General features: G+C 47.1%; 1 protein-coding gene across 5 annotated transcripts in view; it reads left to right on the top strand.

Annotated features, from left to right (window-relative positions):
• LOC129856839 (DEP domain-containing mTOR-interacting protein-like) overlaps positions 1-18,612 on the top strand; it is a 108,164-nt gene extending 89,552 nt beyond the window's left edge. For 4 of the 5 annotated variants that reach the window (XM_055924555.1, XM_055924554.1, XM_055924553.1 and 1 more), the window contains 2 exons: positions 4,889-4,993; positions 13,072-18,612. In XM_055924555.1, coding sequence (XP_055780530.1) covers positions 4,889-4,993; positions 13,072-13,200 — 234 coding nt within the window. In that variant the 3' untranslated portion in view covers positions 13,201-18,612. The remainder of the gene's footprint in view (positions 1-4,888; positions 4,994-13,071) is intronic. The other variant, XM_055924552.1, reaches the window with a different exon arrangement.
• The last annotated feature ends 2,749 nt before the right edge of the window (positions 18,613-21,361 follow it).

Raw genomic sequence — 21,361 nt, 5'->3', positions numbered from 1 at the left:
TTTTTATGTCTGTGTCCATGAGTATCTAGTAAAATAGACCATATATGGTTCAAGAGAAAATTGCCTAATTAATGAAAAAAACATCTAATCAACATTGGCATTATTTTTAATTAACTCTCAACTTCCAACTTTTGTCTTTCATCACAACGGGCACCAGGTTGGCGGCAGAACATTTACAACAAATATATAATCAATAAATATAAAGGATATTTTATGCTGAAACTCTTATATTAAACACCAATGGTATTCCCTAAATTGATGGTTATATTTAGGATGTTTTACAGCTTTGTCATTTTATTTTAAAACACTTATTTGATTATTTTATATATTTTACATGTGATAAGGACACAGAGGACCGGAAATAACACACAACTGTGTCACGCCCTGGCCTTAGTATTCTTGGTTTTCTTTATTATTTTAGTTAGGTCAGGGTGTGACATGGGGAATGTTTTTGTTTTTGTTGGTTTTGGGTGTTGTTTATGGTAAAGGGGTTGTGTATAGTATATGGGTTTGTGTGGAGTACATGTTTCTAGTATTGTCTATGTATGTTTAGTTGTCTAGGAGAGTCTATGGTTACCTGAATGAGTTCCCAATTAGAGACAGCTGATTTCGGTTGTCTCTGATTGGGAACCTTATTTAGGGTAGCCATAGGCTCTCATTGGTTGTGGGTAATTGTCTATGTAGAACGTTTGTAGCCTGTATGTATGTGCACAACGTTTGTAGCTTCACGGTCGTTTTGTTGTTTTGTTAGTTTGTATAGAGTTTTGTGTCGTGTTCATCTTCGTGTTGTTAAATAAAAGAAGATGGCTTATTTTCCAACTGCTGCGTTTTGGTCCGTCAATCCGCCACACGATCGTGACAGAATTACCCACCATAGGACCAAGCGGCATGGAAGGCGGCAACAGGACCTACCTACACAGGATCTCTGGAGTTGGGAGGACGAATTGGAAAGAGATGGACCTTGGGCGCAAACTGGAGAATATCGCTGCTCTCGTGTGAAAGGTGAGGCAGCCACAGCCCAGGAGAGGTGGTTTAAGGAGGCAGCTAGGAGACGTGGATGGAAGCCGGAGAATCAAGCTCGAAACCGGAATTATGAGGGGACACGTCTTGCACGGAAGCCCGAAAAGCCCGTGAGTAACTCCCAAAAATTTCTTGGGGGGGGGCTAAGGGGTTGTGGGCCAAGGGCAGGTAGGAGACCTGCGCCCACTTCCCAGGCTAACCGTGGAGAGCGGGAGTACGGGCAGACACCGTGTTACGCAGTAGAGCGCACGGTGTCTCCTGTACGTGTGCATAGTCCGGTGCGGGTTATTCCACCTCCCCGCACTGGTAGGGCTAGATTGGGCATTGAGCCAAGTGTCATGAGGCCGGCTCAACGCGTCTGGTCTCCAGTGCGTCTCCTCGGGCCGGCATACATGGCACCTGCCTTACGCATGGTTTCCCCGGTTCGCCTACATAGCCCGGTGCGGGTTATTCCACCTCCCCGCACTGGTTGGGCGACCGGGAGCATTCAACCAGGTAAGGTTGGGCAGGCTCAATGCTCAAGAGAGCCAGTACGCCTGCACGGTCCGGTATTTCCGGCGCCACCTCCCCGCCCCAACCCAGTACCACCAGTGCCTCCTCCACGCACTAGCCTTATGGTGCGTGTCTCCAGCCCGGTATCACCAATTCCGGCACCACGCACTAAGCCTTTTGTGCGTCTCCAGAGTCCTGTGCATCCTGTTGCTGCTCCCCGCATTAGCCCTGAGATGCGTGTCCCCAGTCCGGTACCACCAGTTCCGGCCCCACGCACTAGGCCTAATGTGCGTCTCCAGGGTCCAGTATGCCCTGTTCCTTCTCCCCGCACTAGCCCTGAGATGCGTGTCCCCAGCCCGGTGCTACCAGTCCCGGCACCACGCACCAGGCCTACAGTGCGCCTCAGCTGGCAGGAGTCTGCCGTCTGCACAGCGATGACTGAACTGCCCGTCTGCCAAGCGCCATCTGAGCCATCCGTCTCCCCAGCGCCATCTGAGCCATCCGTCTCCCCAGCGCCATCTGAGCCATCCGTCTGCCATGAGCCTGCAAAGCCGCCCGTCTGCCATGAGCCTGCAAAGCCGCCCGTCTGCCATGAGCCAACTGAGCCGTCCGCCAGACAGGAGCCGCTAGAGCCGCCAGCCAGACAGGAGCCGCTAGAGCCGTCCGTCAGACAGGATCTGCCAGAGCCGTCAACCAGACAGGATCTGCCAGAGCCGCCAACCAGACAGGATCTGCCAGAGCCGCCAACCAGACAGGAGCAGCCAGATCCGTCAGCCAGCCATGAGCAGCCAGATCCGTCAGCCAGCCATGAGCAGCCAGATCCGTCAGCCAGCCATGAGCAGCCAGATCCGTCAGCTAGCCATGAGCAGCCAGATCCGTCAGCTAGCCATGAGCAGCCAGATCCGTCAGCTAGCCATGAGCAGCCAGATCCGTCAGCTAGCCATGAGCAGCCAGATCCGTCAGTTAGCCATGAGCAGCCAGATCCGTCAGCTAGCCATGAGCAGCCAGATCCGTCAGCTAGCCATGAGCAGCCAGATCCGTCAGCCAGCCATGAGCAGCCAGATCCGTCAGCCAGCCATGAGCAGCCAGATCCGTCAGCCAGCCATGAGCAGCCAGATCCGTCAGCTAGCCATGAGCAGCCAGATCCGCCAGCTAGCCATGAGCAGCCAGATCCGCCAGCTAGCCATGAGCAGCCAGATCCGTCAGCTAGCCATGAGCAGCCAGATCCGTCAGCCAGCCATGAGCAGCCAGATCCGTTAGCCAGCCATGAGCAGCCAGATCTGTCAGCCAGCCATGGGCCGTCCCTCAGTCCGGAGCTGCCATTCCTCAGTCCGGAGCTGCCATTCCTCAGTCCGGAGCTGCCATTCCTCAGTCCGGAGCTGCCCCTTACCCTGGTGCTGCCACTTACCCTGGTGCTGCCCCTTACCCTGGTGCTGCCCCTTACCCTGGTGCTGCCCCTTACCCTGGTGCTGCCCCTTACCCTGGTACTGCCCCTGACCCTGGTACTGCCCCTTACCCTGGTACTGGCCCTTAGTTCGGAGCTGTCCCTTAGTCCGGAACTGCCCTTTAATGCAATGGGGTTAAGGTGGAGGGGGGTCGTTTGGAGGAAGCCTAGGAGGTGTTTAGGTACTGTGGTGACGTGGGGACCGCGACCAGAGCCGGAGCCGCCACCGTGGATGGAAGCCCACCCAGACCCTCCCCTAGACTGTGTATGGTGCGCCCGGAGTTCGCGCCTCAAGGGGGGGGTTATGTCACGCCCTGGCCTTAGTATTCTTGGTTTTCTTTATTATTTTAGTTAGGTCAGGGTGTGACATGGGGAATGTTTTTGTTTTTGTTGGTTTTGGGTGTTGTTTATGGTAAAGGGGTTGTGTATAGTATATGGGTTTGTGTGGAGTACATGTTTCTAGTATTGTCTATGTATGTTTAGTTGTCTAGGAGAGTCTATGGTTACCTGAATGAGTTCCCAATTAGAGACAGCTGATTTCGGTTGTCTCTGATTGGGAGCCTTATTTAGGGTAGCCATAGGCTCTCATTGGTTGTGGGTAATTGTCTATGTAGAACGTTTGTAGCCTGTATGTATGTGCACAACGTTTGTAGCTTCACGGTCGTTTTGTTGTTTTGTTAGTTTGTATAGAGTTTTGTGTCGTGTTCATCTTCGTGGTGTTAATAAAAGAAGATGGCTTATTTTCCAACTGCTGCGTTTTGGTCCGTCAATCCGCCACACGATCGTGACAAACTGTGAGATTTTTTTATATTTTTATAAATCCTTGAAAGTTACCAAAAATAATGGTAGTTTACTGGTAAAGTTTCCAGTAATTTATACCCTCCCTTTGCCACCCTAAACCACACACACGCACAAACATTCTACTGTCACCCGAAGATGGCATGGCCACATCCCACACACAGTAAACGCACACTGTGGGAAAACACTCTGGCCTGCATGGTCTGATCCACAGACGATTGTCCTCCTTACTGGGTCTGATATTCACCAGGGAATCGGGCTGAATACACTACTGATACCAGTTGATGTTAGACTGGGTGGGACACATCACTCCTAACAGACTGACTGGATTGGCTCTGGGCTCTGCCTTAGATGACCCTCTTGTGTTCTGGAATGGAATGTCTGAGTAGATTCTTAGAAGCCTCGTGAGAGCTCTGATAAGGGCTATGATACAGCACGCACACACACACACACACACACACACACACACAGCATACAGTGTTTTACTATCCTTGTGGGGAACAAAAAATGTATTTCCTTTCAAAATCTTATTTTTCCATAATCTTTACTGTAAACCTACCTCCTAACCCTAAAATAGCCTCTGTCCTCGTGGGGGTGTAGGAAATGTCCCCTACTTTTGGGGAATTCCAGTATCCACGAGGATAGTAATATACATGAACACACACACACACACACAACACACGCACACACATACACACTGCACACACAGTTAAAAACAACACTTCATGTTACTTCTGCATAACAAACATTACAGTTCCTGACATACATTTTAGAGAATGTTGAAACATCAAAATCATCCTACAACACTGTTGTTGCATCTCATGTCATGCCTCTGTAGCGCGGGGCGCCGGCCCCTGTAGCGCGGGGCGCCGGCCCCTGTAGCGCGGGGCGCCGGCCCCTGTAGCGCGGGGCGCCGGCCCCTGTAGCGCGGCGCAGGCCCCTGTAGCGCGGCGCCCGGCCCCTGTAGCACGGGGTGCCCGGCCCCTGTAGCCCGGCCCCTGTAGCACGGCCCCTGTAGCACGGCGTGCCCGGCCCCTGTAGCACGGCGCCAGCCTTTTTAATCACACCAACCCTGTTGTTTCTAGATCTCTACTTTGCTCTTTTAAATACATTTTGACTTGACTGCCTCCTCAGATCGTGGGGGACGCGGTGGGCTGGGGCTTCGTGGTGCGGGGCAGTAAGCCCTGCCACATCCAGGCTGTCGACCCCAGTGGTCCCGCAGCTGCAGCTGGGATGAAGGTATGTAACACACAAACACTCACACTCACACACATACCATCACATGCACCATGGCATACACACTCCACTGCCAGCTGGGAGTAGAGAGCACTGACCTAAACAATGGGGAGGGGAGGTGGGATGTGGGGGAGGAAGGGAGAGGGGCCAAGGAAATTAGAGAGGGGGCAGGGTGAGGAGAGGGACCAGGGGAGGGAGGGGAGAGGAGGAAGGAAAGGAGAGATGTGGAAGAGAGGGGCAGGGTGAGGAGAGGAGAGAGACCAGAGGAAGGAGTGAGGGAGGGGAACAGGGAGAGGGAGTAAGGGGGAGGAGAGCAGAAGGAAGGGGGAGGAGAGAAGTGAACTAAGACGAAGGAGCCGTAGCTAAATGAACTTTAGCAAATAATAAATAAAAAGCTGTTTTCAATATGGAAGATATAGTATCACTTCTGTCACATTTTATCACCGTAAAAACATGTGCTTTGTTTCTCCCTCTGCTCCCCTCTCCCCTTTCTCATCTCCTCTCATCTCTCTCCCTCTCCCCCTCCCTTTCTCCTCTCCTCTCCTCGTCTCTAAGTCGAGCAGAGCTGGCTCCATCCCATAGAAATCAAGCTGATGCAGTAATAACGGATCTGTGCAGCCAGGGGATTGTATCCCAAATGGCGCCCTATGTAGTGCACTACTTTAGACCATAGACCTATGGGCCCTGTTCAAACGTAGTGCACTACATTGGGAATAGGGTGATATTCTGGACACAGGCAGTCAGTTATGCAACACTAAATGCTGTTCTCTCTGCATGGTTGTTGATGCTTCTTATATAAGCCATGTTGGTCAGCCAGTCTGAAGACTTGTTTACTACCTGCCCTTCCTCTGTGGTAAAACAGGCTCTGACTGAAGCCTTGTGTTTTACTGCCTGCCTTTCCTCTGTGATAAAACAGGCTCTGACTGAAGCCTTGTGTTTTACTGCCTGCCTTTCCTCTGTGGTAAAACAGGCTCTGACTGAAGCCTTGTGTTTTACTGCCTGCCTTTCCTCTGTGGTAAAACAGTCTCTGACTGAAGCCTTGTGTTTTACTACCTGCCCTTCCTCTGTGGTAAAACAGTCTCTGACTGAAGCCTTGTGTTTTACTACCTGCCTTTCCTCTGTGATAAAACAGGCTCTGACTGAAGCCTTGTGTTTTACTACCTGCCCTTCCTCTGTGGTAAAACAGGCTCTGACTGAAGCCTTGTGTTTTACTACCTGCCCTTCCTCTGTGGTAAAACAGGCTCTGACTGAAGCCTTGTGTTTTACTACCTGCCCTTCCTCTGTGGTAAAACAGTCTCTGACTGAAGCCTTGTGTTTTACTACCTGCCCTTCCTCTGTGGTAAAACAGTCTCTGACTGAAGCCTTGTGTTTTACTACCTGCCTTTCCTCTGTGGTAAAACAGGCTCTGACTGAAGCCTTGTGTTTTACTACCTGCCCTTCCTCTGTGGTAAAACAGGCTCTGACTGAAGCCTTGTGTTTTACTGCCTGCCCTTCCTCTGTGGTAAAACAGGCTCTGACTGAAGCCTTGTGTTTTACTGCCTGCCCTTCCTCTGTGGTAAAACAGGCTCTGACTGAAGCCTTGTGTTTTACTACCTGCCCTTCCTCTGTAGTAAAACAGTCTCTGACTGAAGCCTTGTGTTTACTGCCTGCCTTTCCTCTGTAGTAAAACAGGCTCTGACTGAAGCCTTGTGTTTTACTACCTGCCCTTCCTCTGTGGTAAAACAGTCTCTGACTGTAGCCTTGTGTTTTACTACCTGCCTTTCCTCTGTGGTAAAACAGGCTCTGTCTGAAGCCTTGTGTTTTACTACCTGCCCTTCCTCTGTGGTAAAACAGTCTCTGACTGTAGCCTTGTGTTTTACTACCTGCCCTTCCTCTGTGGTAAAACAGTCTCTGACTGAAGCCTTGTGTTTTACTACCTGCCCTTCCTCTGTGGTAAAACAGTCTCTGACTGAAGCCTTGTGTTTTACTACCTGCCTTTCCTCTGTGGTAAAACAGGCTCTGACTGAAGCCTTGTGTTTTACTGCCTGCCTTTCCTCTGTGGTAAAACAGGCTCTGACTGAAGCCTTGTGTTTTACTACCTGCCTTTCCTCTGTGGTAAAACAGGCTCTGACTGAAGCCTTGTGTTTTACTACCTGCCCTTCCTCTGTGGTAAAACAGGCTCTGACTGAAGCCTTGTGTTTTACTACCTGCCCTTCCTCTGTGGTAAAACAGGCTCTGACTCTCACATTGATCACATGTTGTTGCCTCTTAACAGTGGCTATCCATTCGGTATGGCACTAAAAGCGAGTCACAGCTCTTGAAGTGGCCCATAAACTCTCATTCTATGGGGACCTTTGGAAGGAGATGATGACAGAGAGAGTTGACTCACTGCTTCCAAATGTTACGTCTAACGTTGCTAGAGCGTCAGTTTATAATGTTGGTCTAACGTTGCTAGAGCGTCAGTTTATAATGTTGGTCTAACGTTGCTAGAGCGTCAGTTTATAATGTTGGTCTGACGTTGCTAGAGCGTCAGTTTATAATGTTGGTCTGACGTTGCTAGAGCGTCAGTTTATAATGTTGGTCTGACGTTGCTAGAGCGTCAGTTTATAATGTTGGTCTGACGTTGCTAGAGCGTCAGTTTATAATGTTGGTCTGACGTTGCTAGAGCGTCAGTTTATAATGTTGGTCTGACGTTGCTAGAGCGTCAGTTTATAATGTTGTTCTGACGTTGCTAGAGCGTCAGTTTATAATGTTGTTCTGACGTTGCTAGAGCGTCAGTTTATAATGTTGTTCTGACGTTGCTAGAGCGTCAGTTTATAATGTTGTTCTGACGTTGCTAGAGCGTCAGTTTATAATGTTGTTCTGACGTTGCTAGAGCGTCAGTTTATAATGTTGTTCTGACGTTGCTAGAGCGTCAGTTTATAATGTTGTTCTGACGTTGCTAGAGCGTCAGTTTATAATGTTGTTCTGACGTTGCTAGAGCGGCAGTTTATAATGTTGGTCTAATGTTGCTAGAGCGTCAGTTTATAATGTTGGTCTAACGTTGCCAGAGAGTTGAGGTCATTTATAATATGAATGAGGCAGAACATCTCCGTCATGGCAACCACAGTTATGTAATACATATAATCAGACCATAACACCACAACAGGAGACAGTAGAGGTCTGAGACTCGGACGACAACAGGAGACAGTAGAGGTCTGCTGAGACTCAGACCACAACAGGAGACAGTAGAGGTCTGCTGAGACTCGGACCACAACAGGAGACAGTGGAGGTCTGCTGAGACTCGGACCACAACAGGAGACAGTAGAGGTCTGAGACTCGGACCACAATAGGAGACAGTAGAGGTCTGCTGAGACTCGGACCACAACAGGAGACAGTAGAGGTCTGCTGAGACTCGGACCACAACAGGAGACAGTAGAGGTCTGCTGAGACTCGGACCACAACGGGAGACAGTAGAGGTCTGCTGAGACTCGGACCACAACGGGAGACAGTAGAGGTCTGCTGAGACTCGGACCACAACGGGAGACAGTAGAGGTCTGCTGAGACTCGGACCACAACGGGAGACAGTAGAGGTCTGAGACTCGGACCACAACGGGAGACAGTAGAGGTCTGAGACTCGGACCACAACGGGAGACGGTAGAGGTCTGCTGAGACTCGGACCACAACAGGAGACGGTAGAGGTCTGCTGAGACTCGGACCACAACAGGAGACGGTAGAGGTCTGCTGAGACTCGAACCACAACAGGAGACCGTAGAGGTCTGCTGAGACTCGGACCACAACACAACAGGAGACAGGAGACTGACTTATGCTCCTTCTCTACAAATTCTCTGCAGCCTAAGATCCAGTATCTCATTCATTTCAGCCATGGCCTGGCCATGAAACGGTTAACAAAAGCTTTTTCTTAGAAATCCTCAAGTGCCCTTTTCTAGGAGTATTAACTCCAGAGTGACTGGGGCCTTCTGGGTAACGGTTGACCCGTTGCCAAGAAAAACAAGGGATTGTGTTTTGATGTAATTGCAGCGAGGGGCTGCTCTAGAATTCCTTCACTGCATGAAATTAGGGTGAAGTTGAGACAATGGCCTGCCATGTGGCAGCCATAGAACCATGTTGCAAAACAGTCCTTAAACATCTTTGTTTTTGCCAACACTGTTGCAATAGTGAGTCAGCAATCAAATAAGAAAGGTGTGTTTCTGTTTAGTCCATAACAGAGATAACTCTCCTCTCCCTTTCTCTGTTGTTTCTCCCATCGAGAGCTAACTCTCCTCTCCCTTTCTCTGTTGTTTCTCCCATCGAGAGCTAACTCTCCTCTCCCTTTCTCTGTTGTTTCTCCCATCGAGAGCTAACTCTCCTCTCCCTTTCTCTGTTGTTTCTCCCATCGAGAGCTAACTCTCCTCTCCCTTTCTCTGTTGTTTCTCCCATCGAGAGCTAACTCTCCTCTCCCTTTCTCTGTTGTTTCTCCCATCGAGAGCTAACTCTCCTCTCCCTTTCTCTGTTGTTTCTCCCATCGAGAGCTAACTCTCCTCTCCCTTTCTCTGTTGTTTCTCCCATCGAGAGCTAACTCTCCTCTCCCTTTCTCTGTTGTTTCTCCCATCGAGAGCTAACTCTCCTCTTCCTTTCTCTGTTGTGTATCCCATCGAGAGCTAACTCTCCTCTTCCTTTCTCTGTTGGGTATCCCATCGAGAGCTAACTCTCCTCTTCCTTTCTCTGTTGTGTATCCCATCGAGAGCTAACTCTCCTCTCCCTTTCTCTGTTGTGTATCCCATCGAGAGCTAACTCTCCTCTCCCTTTCTCTGTTGTGTATCCCATCGAGAGCTAACTCTCCTCTCCCTTTCTCTGTTGTGTATCCCATCGAGAGCTAACTCTCCTCTCCCTTTCTCTGTTGTTTCTCCCATCGAGAGCTAACTCTCCTCTCCCTTTCTCTGTTGTTTCTCCCATCGAGAGCTAACTCTCCTCTCCCTTTCTCTGTTGTTTCTCCCATCGAGAGCTAACTCTCCTCTCCCTTTCTCTGTTGTTTCTCCCATCGAGAGCTAACTCTCCTCTCCCTTTCTCTGTTGTTTCTCCCATCGAGAGTTAACTCTCCTCTCCCTTTCTCTGTTGTGTATCTCATCGAGAGCTAACTCTCCTCTTCCTTTCTCTGTTGTGTATCTCATCGAGAGCTAACTCTCCTCTCCCTTTCTCTGTTGTGTATCCCATCGAGAGCTAACTCTCCTCTCCCTTTCTCTGTTGTGTATCCCATCGAGAGCTAACTCTCCTCTACCTTTCTCTGTTGTATATCCCATCGAGAGCTAACTCTCCCTTTCTCTGTTGTTTATCCCATCGAGAGCTAACTCTCCTCTCCCTTTCTCTGTTGTTTCTCCTATCGAGAGCTAACTCCTCTTCCTTTCTCTGTTGTGTATCCCATCGAGAGCTAACTCTCCTCTACCTTTCTCTGTTGTGTATCCCATCGAGAGCTAACTATCCTCTTCCTTTCTCTGTTGTTTATCCCATCGAGAGCTAACTCTCCTCTCCCTTTCTCTGTTGTGTATCCCATCGAGAGCTAACTCTCCTCTCCCTTTCTCTGTTGTTTCTCCCATCGAGAGCTAACTCTCCTCTCCCTTTCTCTGTTGTTTCTCCCATCGAGAGCTAACTCTCCTCTTCCTTTCTCTGTTGTGTATCCCATCGAGAGCTAACTCTCCTCTTCCTTTCTCTGTTGTGTATCCCATCGAGAGCTAACTCTCCTCTCCCTTTCTCTGTTGTTTCTCCCATCGAGAGCTAACTCTCGTCTCCCTTTCTCTGTTGTTTCTCCCATCGAGAGCTAACTCTCCTCTCCCTTTCTCTGTTGTTTCTCCCATCGAGAGCTAACTCTCCTCTCCCTTTCTCTGTTGTTTCTCCCATCGAGAGCTAACTCTCCTCTCCCTTTCTCTGTTGTTTCTCCCATCGAGAGCTAACTCTCCTCTCCCTTTCTCTGTTGTTTCTCCCATCGAGAGCTAACTCTCCTCTACCTTTCTCTGTTGTATATCCCATCGAGAGCTAACTCTCCCTTTCTCTGTTGTTTATCCCATCGAGAGCTAACTCTCCTCTCCCTTTCTCTGTTGTTTCTCCCATCGAGAGCTAACTCTCCTCTCCCTTTCTCTGTTGTTTCTCCCATCGAGAGCAAACTCTCCTCTTCCTTTCTCTGTTGTGTATCCCATCGAGAGCTAACTCTCCTCTACCTTCCTCTGTTGTTTATCCCATCGAGAGCTAACTCTCCTCTACCTTTCTCTGTTGTTTCTCCCATCGAGAGCTAACTCTCCTCTACCTTTCTCTGTTGTATATCCCATCGAGAGCTAACTCTCCTCTACCTTTCTCTGTTGTATATCCCATCGAGAGCTAACTCTCCCTTTCTCTGTTGTTTATCCCATCGAGAGCTAACTCTCCTCTCCCTTTCTCTGTTGTTTCTCCTATCGAGAGCAAACTCTCCTCTTCCTTTCTCTGTTGTGTATCCCATCGAGAGCTAACTCTCCTCTTCCTTTCTCTGTTGTGTATCCCATCGAGAGCTAACTCTCCTCTCCCTTTCTCTGTTGTGTATCCCATCGAGAGCTAACTCTCCTCTCCCTTTCTCTGTTGTTTCTCCTATCGAGAGCTAACTCTCCTCTTCCTTTCTCTGTTGTGTATCCCATCGAGAGCTAACTCTCCTCTCCCTTTCTCTGTTGTGTATCCCATCGAGAGCTAACTCTCCTCTCCCTTTCTCTGTTGTTTCTCCCATCGAGAGCTAACTCTCCTCTCCCTTTCTCTGTTGTTTCTCCCATCGAGAGCTAACTCTCCTCTCCCTTTCTCTGTTGTTTCTCCCATCGAGAGCTAACTCTCCTCTCCCTTTCTCTGTTGTTTCTCCCATCGAGAGCTAACTCTCCTCTCCCTTTCTCTGTTGTTTCTCCCATCGAGAGCTAACTCTCCTCTTCCTTTCTCTGTTGTGTATCCCATCGAGAGCTAACTCTCCTCTCCCTTTCTCTGTTTCTCCCATCGAGAGCTAACTCTCCTCTCCCTTTCTCTGTTGTTTATCCCATCGAGAGCTAACTCTCCTCTCCCTTTCTCTGTTGTTTCTCCCATCGAGAGCTAACTCTCCTCTCCCTTTCTCTGTTGTTTCTCCCATCGAGAGCTAACTCTCCTCTCCCTTTCTCTGTTGTTTCTCCCATCGAGAGCTAACTCTCCTCTCCCTTTCTCTGTTGTTTCTCCCATCGAGAGCTAACTCTCCTCTCCCTTTCTCTGTTGTGTATCCCATCGAGAGCTAACTCTCCTCTCCCTTTCTCTGTTGTTTATCCCATCGAGAGCTGACTTTCCTCTCCCTTTCTCTGTTGTTTCTCCCATCGAGAGCTAACTCTCCTCTCCCTTTCTCTGTTGTTTCTCCCATCGAGAGCTGACTCTCCTACCTTTCTCTGTTGTTTATCCCATCGAGAGCTAACTCTCCTCTACCTTTCTCTGTTGTTTCTCCCATCGAGAGCTAACTCTCCTCTACCTTTCTCTGTTGTATATCCCATCGAGAGCTAACTCTCCTCTCCCTTTCTCTGTTGTTTCTCCCATCGAGGGCTAACTCTCCTCTCCCTTTCTCTGTTGTTTATCCCATCGAGAGCTAACTCTCCTCTCCCTTTCTCTGTGTTTCTCCCATCGAGAGCTAACTCTCCTCTCCCTTTCTCTGTTGTGTATCCCATCGAGAGCTAACTCTCCTCTCCCTTTCTCTGTTGTTTATCCCATCGAGAGCTGACTTTCCTCTCCCTTTCTCTGTTGTTTCTCCCATCGAGAGCTAACTCTCCTCTCCCTTTCTCTGTTGTTTCTCCCATCGAGAGCTGACTCTCCTACCTTTCTCTGTTGTTTATCCCATCGAGAGCTAACTCTCCTCTACCTTTCTCTGTTGTTTCTCCCATCGAGAGCTAACTCTCCTCTACCTTTCTCTGTTGTATATCCCATCGAGAGCTAACTCTCCTCTCCCTTTCTCTGTTGTTTCTCCCATCGAGGGCTAACTCTCCTCTCCCTTTCTCTGTTGTTTATCCCATCGAGAGCTAACTCTCCTCTCCCTTTCTCTGTGTTTCTTCCATACAGAAATGCATGTGTAGACATGGCTAACTCCTCTGTTCCTCTCCCTCCTCTAGGTGTGCCAGTTTGTGGTCTCGGTCAACGGGCTTAACGTGCTGTCTCTGGACTACAGGACAGTCAGTAACCTCATCCTGACCGGGCCCAGGACCGTTGTCATGGAAGTCATGGAGGAAGCAGATTACTGAAGAGGCAGGCTATCACGTGGCAGGGGGCGTGGCTGAGCAGAGTAGACCCAAGGCAGACCCTAAAGACACCATGGAGAAAGACGTGCCTTTATGGAACTCTATGAAAACTCTCTCTGGGCTTCTAACTCTATGGGAAACTCTCTGGACTTCTAACTCTGTGGGAAACTCTCTGGGCTTCTAACTCTATGGGAAACTCTCTGGACTTCTAACTCTATGGGAAACTCTCTGGACTTCTAACTCTGTGGGAAACTCTCTGGGCTTCTAACTCTGTGGGAAACTCTCTGGGCTTCTAACTCTGTGGGAAACTCTCTGGGCTTCTAACTCTGTGGGAAACTCTCTGGGCTTCTAACTCTGTGGGAAACTCTCTGGGCTTCTAACTCTGTGGGAAACTCTCTGGGCTTCTAACTCTATGGGAAACTCTCTCTAGGCTTCTAACTCTTTGGGAAACTCTCTGGGCTTCTAACTCTGTGGGAAACTCTCTGGACTTCTAACTCTGTGGGAAACTCTCTGGGCTTCTAACTCTGTGGGAAACTCTCTCTGGGCTTCTAACTCTGTGGGAAACTCTCTCTGGGCTTCTAACTCTGTGGGAAACTCTCTCTGGGCTTCTAACTCTATGGGAAACTCTCTCTAGGCTTCTAACTCTTTGGGAAACTCTCTGGGCTTCTAACTCTGTGGGAAACTCTCTGGGCTTCTTACTCTGTGGGAAACTCTCTGGGCTTCTAACTCTATGGGAAACTCTCTCTAGGCTTCTAACTCTTTGGGAAACTCTCTGGGCTTCTAACTCTGTGGGAAACTCTCTGGGCTTCTAACTCTGTGGGAAACTCTCTGGGCTTCTAACTCTGTGGGAAACTCTCTCTAGGCTTCTAACTCTTTGGGAAACTCTCTGGGCTTCTAACTCTGTGGGAAACTCTCTGGGCTTCTAACTCTGTGGGAAACTCTCTCTGGGCTTCTAACTCTGTGGGAAACTCTCTCTGGGCTTCTAACTCTGTGGAAAACTCTCTCTAGGCTTCTAACTCTTTGGAAACCCCTCTCTGGACTTCTAACTCTATGGGAAACTCTTTCTGGGCTTCTAACTCTGTGGAAAACTCTCTAGGCTTTTAACTCTTTGGAAAACTCTCTCTAGGCTTCTAACTCTTTGGAAAACTCTCTGGGCTTCTAACTCTATGGGAAACTCTCTCTGGGCTTCTAACTCTATGGGAAACTCTCTCTGGGCTTCTAACTCTATGGGAAACTCTCTCTGGGCTTCTAACTCTATGGGAAACTCTCTCTCTGGGCTTCTAACTCTATGGGAAACTCTCTCTCTGGGCTTCTAACTCTATGGGAAACTCTCTCTCTGGGCTTCTAACTCTATAGGAAACTCTCTCTGGGCTTCTAACGCTGTGGGAAACTCTCTCTGGGCTTCTAACGCTGTGGGAAACTCTCTCTGGGCTTCTAACTCTAGGAAAGACTCAGTCAAGCTCTGCCAGCAACCACCCACTGTCTCTTTCCTATTGGACACTGCTTCCCTCTGATGGCCTCCAATAGAACTGCTTGGAGAAGAGAGGGAGGACATTAGCTACTCTGTTAGATACACACATCTTGTCATTGTCCTCCTGTCTCATCTGTCTAGTGGATGTTGAGACATCAGATGGACCCTGATAACATAACGGTCCACTGCTCCATGATTAGGGGGCTGTCCCCTTCTGGGTTCTCACGGTCTCCTGTGGGCTGGGCTGTGTGTTTTCGTTATGTATTGATGGTACTACCTACCCATGTGTGAAGCTGTGTGTGGAGAGACAGTTCTGGACCTGTCTAGATCTGTCTGTCTTTCTCTATCCCAGGATGATATGTGGTGAAGCTGAGGACAGGCCTGAATGAGACAGACAGCATCATTTGGGACAGGCCTGAAGGAGACAGACAGCATATCATTTGGGACAGGCCTGAAGGAGACAGACAGCATATCATTTGGGACAGGCCTGAAGGAGACAGACAGCATATCATTTGGGACAGGCCTGAAGGAGACAGACAGCATATCATTCGGGACAGGCCTGAAGGAGACAGACAGCATATCATTTGGGACAGGCCTGAAGGAGACAGACAGCATATAATTCGGGACAGGCCTGAAGGAAACAGACAGCATATCATTCGGGACAGGCCTGAAGGAGACAGACAGCATATAATTCGGGACAGGCCTGAAGGAGACAGACAGCATATCGTTCGGGACAGGCCTGAAGGAGACAGACAGCATATCATTCGGGACAGGCCTGAAGGAGACAGACAGCATATCGTTCGGGACAGGCCTGAAGGAGTCAGACAGCATATAATTCGGGACAGGCCTGAAGGAAACAGACAGCATATTGTTCGGGACAGGCCTGAAGGAAACAGACAGCATATTGTTCGGGACAGGAGTGTGAAGCATTAGCAAGTGACTGTTCAATCCGCTGGGCCACATGATGATGCAAACCACATCCAACTTCTCCAAAGCTGTTTGGGCGTGACACAGACACCAGCCTGGTTACACTGTCGTTGGCTAGAGATCACTCACTATACATTGTGGTAGTTGTGTGAAGTTGGCCTTAGTTTAACCAAGCAAACAGGGTTGTATAATGTTCATGTTTATGCAGGACTAATTGTTGTCAATGATGTGTCTTTTCCCAGTACACTTAGGGCGAGTTTCCCGGGCAACAAATCCTGGACTAAAAAGTCTAAATCAATGAATAATCTCCATTTGAAAGTATCTTCCTTTTTTTTTTTTTTTTGTCCAAGATTATTCTTTGTCCGGGAAACCGTCCCTTGGAGATAAAGTAGGTAGCTGCTAGCTAGTTAATGAGATAACACTAGACTGGATGGTTCCGGTCTACTGTCTGTAGGCCTGAATATCATGATTATAATTACCACATAAAGGATATGACTCAGTATGTAGACCAAAAGGTTGTGCTACTAACACCTACCTTCACTCTGTCATGACACAACAAACCATTACCCATCAGGTCCCTTTCCCAGACATGCATTTTGCCTAGTCTTGGACGAGAAAGCAAGCTGAAATGGAGAATCTCCGTTGAAAGAGCTTTTTAGTCCAGGGAAACTGCTCATAGTGATTATAAATGGGGTGGTTTGCATAGTTTTCTAAGATTTATAATGTGTAATGACAGTGATGAGTGCGTTTTTTTTTAGCCCTGGCGTTGAGGCCTATGACGACACCCACCTGTTACCAATAGCCGAATGTGGAGGTCGTATATCCACTGTAGTTCCTAGTCGTTCAGAAGTGGCATGCTCTACACTACCGTCAATTCTATAAGATATGGATATGTTAACATATATATAGTTAATGTAGATCTATGTATGGATTTAGGTTGACTAAGGCACTTTAAATATGAAAATAACTGTTTGCATCAGTTTGTTTTCTAGTTAAAATGTCAGAAAATAGTTAATGTGTTAAGACGTCACTCTACTGTACCATCCTGAAACCTAAACATATTAAGAATTATCAACCCATTTTTTTTTTTTGCCATCAGACCCGATCTACTTGTATTTAAGAAGGAAAAGGGGTTTTATTTTGGTAGCTAGCTGTGAATTTAAAGTAGAATAACTGTTTTTCTCATGCCATCAATAATCTATGGCAGTATTTAATAACTGTATGATAACAGAATCGTCTGTAGCTCAGTGTACCAGGGTCAACTGTTGTCTTATGACATCACTTCCTGGTCAGATAAAGTAGCCTAGATTCATTGTAAGATTTAAAAATAATAAAAGAATAGCAGCACAAGCTCTCTGTTCCTGTTCACCTGGCTTCAATATGCAGTGTTGTTGTTTACCATAATGTCAAGCCTCAAATCATAGGTTTTTTATTTTGGAAAACAGTCACTTTTTGACAAGCTAGGATTCTGTCTCTTTTATAAATGTGCTGAAATGTGTAAAGCAACGAAATGCATAATTCAAGAAACGATGTAAGTGTATGTAGCGCTTGTTTACAATCCAGGGTTCTTTTTTCACGACTGATACAATATCATTGGTTAGCTCTCACTAACATTAGACATCAGTGATTGGGTGAATGGCTGCTCTCACTAACATTAGACATCAGTGATTGGGTGAATGGCTGCTCTCACTAACATTAGACATCAGTGATTGGGTGACTGGCTGCTCTCACTAACATTAGACATCAGTGATTGGGTGAATGGCTGCTCTCACTAACATTAGACATCAGTGATTGGGTGAATGGCTGCTCTCACTAACATTAGACATCAGTGATTGGGTGAATGGCTGCTCTCACTAACATTAGACATCAGTGATTGGGTAATGCATGAGGTTTTCGTGGTATGTTTGTTTTACACATTTCTGCTCCACCACCTAGTTTCACTTTAGTCCTGTAATTATTGGTTCTGTCGTACAAGCAAAGGCTTGTGTTGTTTGGTAAGCGAGAACTTAGAGAAATGCACATTACAATGAGTTATTTTATACCTCAGCTGTTTTTGGTTACACTTTACTGAAAGCATCCAGGTTAAAATGCATGATAACTTGTTATTTGCATGAGCCTTTTATGATGTCTTATAATCAGGCGTATAAAAATACTTATCATATATTAATACCTGTGTGCTTTAAACAGACACAATGACCAGAAAGAGCTGAAAATCCAGTCACTTTTGGACTTTTTAAATGTGCCATGTTATAATCTTGAAACATTTGCCTTAATAACTTTTGATTGTACTGCTATAGTCTTCTTTTCAGTTGGTGGTCATCTAATATTTTGAATATCTTCTCTGAAAGGGTTCACTATGCTATCCTCTTCCTGATCTGTCTTACTATACTAACCTTCTGCTGCTTATTTTACGGACTGATCATCTTTTGTCTCGACAATCAGTGTTCTGTTGATACACACGGTCTGCGTTCCAGATGGTAGTGCACTACTTTTGACCAGGGCCCAGTGGGGAGGGGGGGTTATATCACTATATAGGGAATAGAATGCCATTTGAGACGCGACCCGAGTTCTGAACAGCACATGGACTGACTGCAGTACGGATAGAGCTACAACCTGCCACGTACTCTCTGCTTCCTAGAAGGTTTTACTAATGGTAATGAATCAATGACTTGATTAAAGAATAAAAAATAAAAAAATAATGTTTTGTAAAAATAATCAGTCAGCAGCTCATTTTAAAGGGATTAATTAATCTACAGATCATTATGTTCATTAATAATCTATGTACATTTAAATGATCTAGATTACACTCTGTGCTCACGAAGTGACTATATAAAGGCTTTAATAGCAGTTTGTGTACATACATTTGATAAAATACATTGTGTGGATGAATGTCAGGACAATGAAATAAATAAGCTCACGTGTGGTATCACGTCTGTGTTGCGCAATGCAGCTAAAGGCATACAGTTCAAATGTAAAGTTCATATGTGTTTTAATAAACATACTGGTTTGGTTCAAAATATATCTTTCCTTATTTACGGCAACATACTTCCATACTGACCAAAGTTAGTTTAGTCAAATGACTTACCTAATCATGTATTAATTAATGGTTAGTAAATAGTCACAAACTAAGGCCCAGTCTCAGATGGACCACTAGGCCTTATATCAGGTGTATTCAACTCTGACCCTACGAGGTCTGGAACCTGCTGGTTTTCTGTTCTACCTAATCATTAATTACAACCACCTGGTGTCCCAGGTCTAAATCAGCCTCTGATTACAGGGGAACAATGACTGGTGTCCCAGGTCTAAATCAGTCTCTGATTAGAGGGGAACAATGACTGGTGTCTCAGGTCTAAATCAGTCTCTGATTAGAGGGGAACAATGACTGGTGTCTCAGGTCTAAATCAGTCTCTGATTAGAAGTAAACAATGAAGAAATGCAGTGGAACTGACTTTGAGGTCCGGAGTTGAGTTTGAGGGCCCTGTGCACTAGAGATCGGAAAGGATTAGCCTAATATAAGCAATATGGTGAAACTTCCACCTAGCCTATCAGAGGGCAGGGTTGAGCTACTACCAGATTGGTTGCACCTGTCAAATCTTCTCAGATCTCCACAAGTGCGTAGGGTCTAGGGATCATCTTCTTCAAATCATATTTGCTGTACTCATTTTCAATGTTCCTGCAATGCTCCCTGGTTTTTAATGTGTAATGTACTATATCACCAACTGGGGGGCAGTGTTACACTATATTTGGTCAATATTGGTACCCTCCTTACTCTACAAGCTGATTCTCAGTGTCAGACCTGGCACAGGCCTTAAAGCTGTAGAATCCTCTCCCTACCAACTCCATTACTTCCAGGTGACAGGTGACAGGTTAACAGAAGACTTTGTTTGGCCCTCTAGACTTGTTCCTCTGGTCAACAGTAGTCCACTATAGGGAATAGGGTGTAATTTGAGACCTACCGCTGGGCTAAGATTCCAGACCTGTCCCTGTCCCACCTCTGTCACAGATCTGTAGGTAAGCCTGAGAGAGATGGATTTGACGTCCCTGAGCCCCTTTACTCTCCACTAGGCAGTGGTGTAGATATGAGGGGAGTGGATAGGTGTAAACAACATGGTTCTTGTCTTCTGATAAACTGGGGGTATCGCTGCCATATTGCTTTCACGTGTCCAGCCACCTTCAGATCTACAGGAGGGGCTAAGGGTCACTTTGGAATTCATTCAACGATACCGTCTCTCTCTCACTGTTTTATTCCACTGTTAGATCCATAGACCTGACAACATTGTGGTCCCGTGTGGCTCAGTTGGTAGAGCATGGCGCTTGCAACGCCAGGGTTGTGGGTTCATTTCCCACGGGGGGACCAGGATGAATATGTATGAACTTTCCAATTTGTAAGTCGCTCTGGATAAGAGCATCTGCTAAATGACGTAAATGTAACATTGTCACCTAGCAACAGAGCCCCATATTTTTAGCAATGTTTTTTTTTTAAAGTATACAGTATTTGGGGGGGGGGGGGCTTGCCTGTTTTGCATGTTATTTTGGCATTAATATGTGTCATATCAGTTTGCAAACAATGTCAAAAAATAAAATATATTTTATTATAAGCCGCATACAAACAGGCAGCTAAGATGCAGGTGTTTCAGCCTAGCTCAGTGCTTTCTGTGGTGGTGGGGCAGGCCAGCAGAAAATAGGAGCATTGCAACGTGATTGGCTCAGTGTTCTGTCACTCATAGGGACGCTACGTCACCCGCCTTTAGTAAGTGTAGACTTCAAGAATGTGAGCCCAACTCGAAATTGTAAATCTTTTTCTTTCTTTGATGACAAAATTTGCCAATGTAGGACCGTCGCGTACAACAAAGTGAGTCCAAAAATGTCTTATATCCTGCTGCATAAACGATGTAATATACCAGGGAGATAGGGTCAGCCATATCCGCTAGGTTTTTTAAAAGGGCAGTAAACGAGGCTGATTGAATTGTTTGGCTGCCGGACATGGCTCCGCTGATAGCCAGGTGTAGCGGTGGTAAGGATTCACTCCATGGTGCTGGAAAGAAAGCTCTGCTGTTGGGACAGTTTTATGTAGGACCTAACAGTTTGTGGTCACTGTTATAGTGCAATTCATGTATTGTTTAGTGTTGAGTTGTGTAGTGGCTTTGCTGGCATGCATCTAAAAAAAACCACCAAGATTTACATGCTAAAATGGCCACTGTATATATATATTTTATTTGACCTTTATTTAACTAGGCGAGTCAGTTAAGAACAAATTCTTATTTTCAATGATGGCCTAGGAACAGTGGGTTAACTGCCTTGTTCAGGGGGAGAACGACAGATTTTTTCAGCTCGGGGATTCGATCTTGCAACCTTCCGGTTACTAATCCAACGCTCCGACCACTAGGCTACCTGCCGCCCCATATATCATATGATGTGGTTAGCTCAACTGATATGTTAAACACCTATACAGACGGTTTTGTAGTCGAGGAGGAACTGGAGCAAAGCCAAAGGCCATCATATCATCCCTGTTACATCAGCAGACTGAGGAGGAGGGACTGACAGGTGATCCCTGTTACATCAGCAGACTGAGGAGGAGGGACTGACAGGTGATCCCTGTTACATCAGCACTGAGGAGGAGGGACTGACAGGTGATCCCTGTTACATCAGCAGACTGAGGAGGGACTGACAGGTGAACCCTGTTACATCAGCAGACCGAGGAGGGACTGACAGGTGATCCCTGTTACATCAGCAGACTGAGGAGGAGGGACTGACAGGTGATCCCTG

Source organism: Salvelinus fontinalis, chromosome 6 (assembly GCF_029448725.1).
Source record: "Salvelinus fontinalis isolate EN_2023a chromosome 6, ASM2944872v1, whole genome shotgun sequence".
Taxonomy (NCBI): domain Eukaryota; kingdom Metazoa; phylum Chordata; class Actinopteri; order Salmoniformes; family Salmonidae; genus Salvelinus; species Salvelinus fontinalis.
The sequence above is the reverse complement of the archived record's forward strand: the minus strand, read 5'-3'. Positions and strand labels throughout refer to the sequence as shown.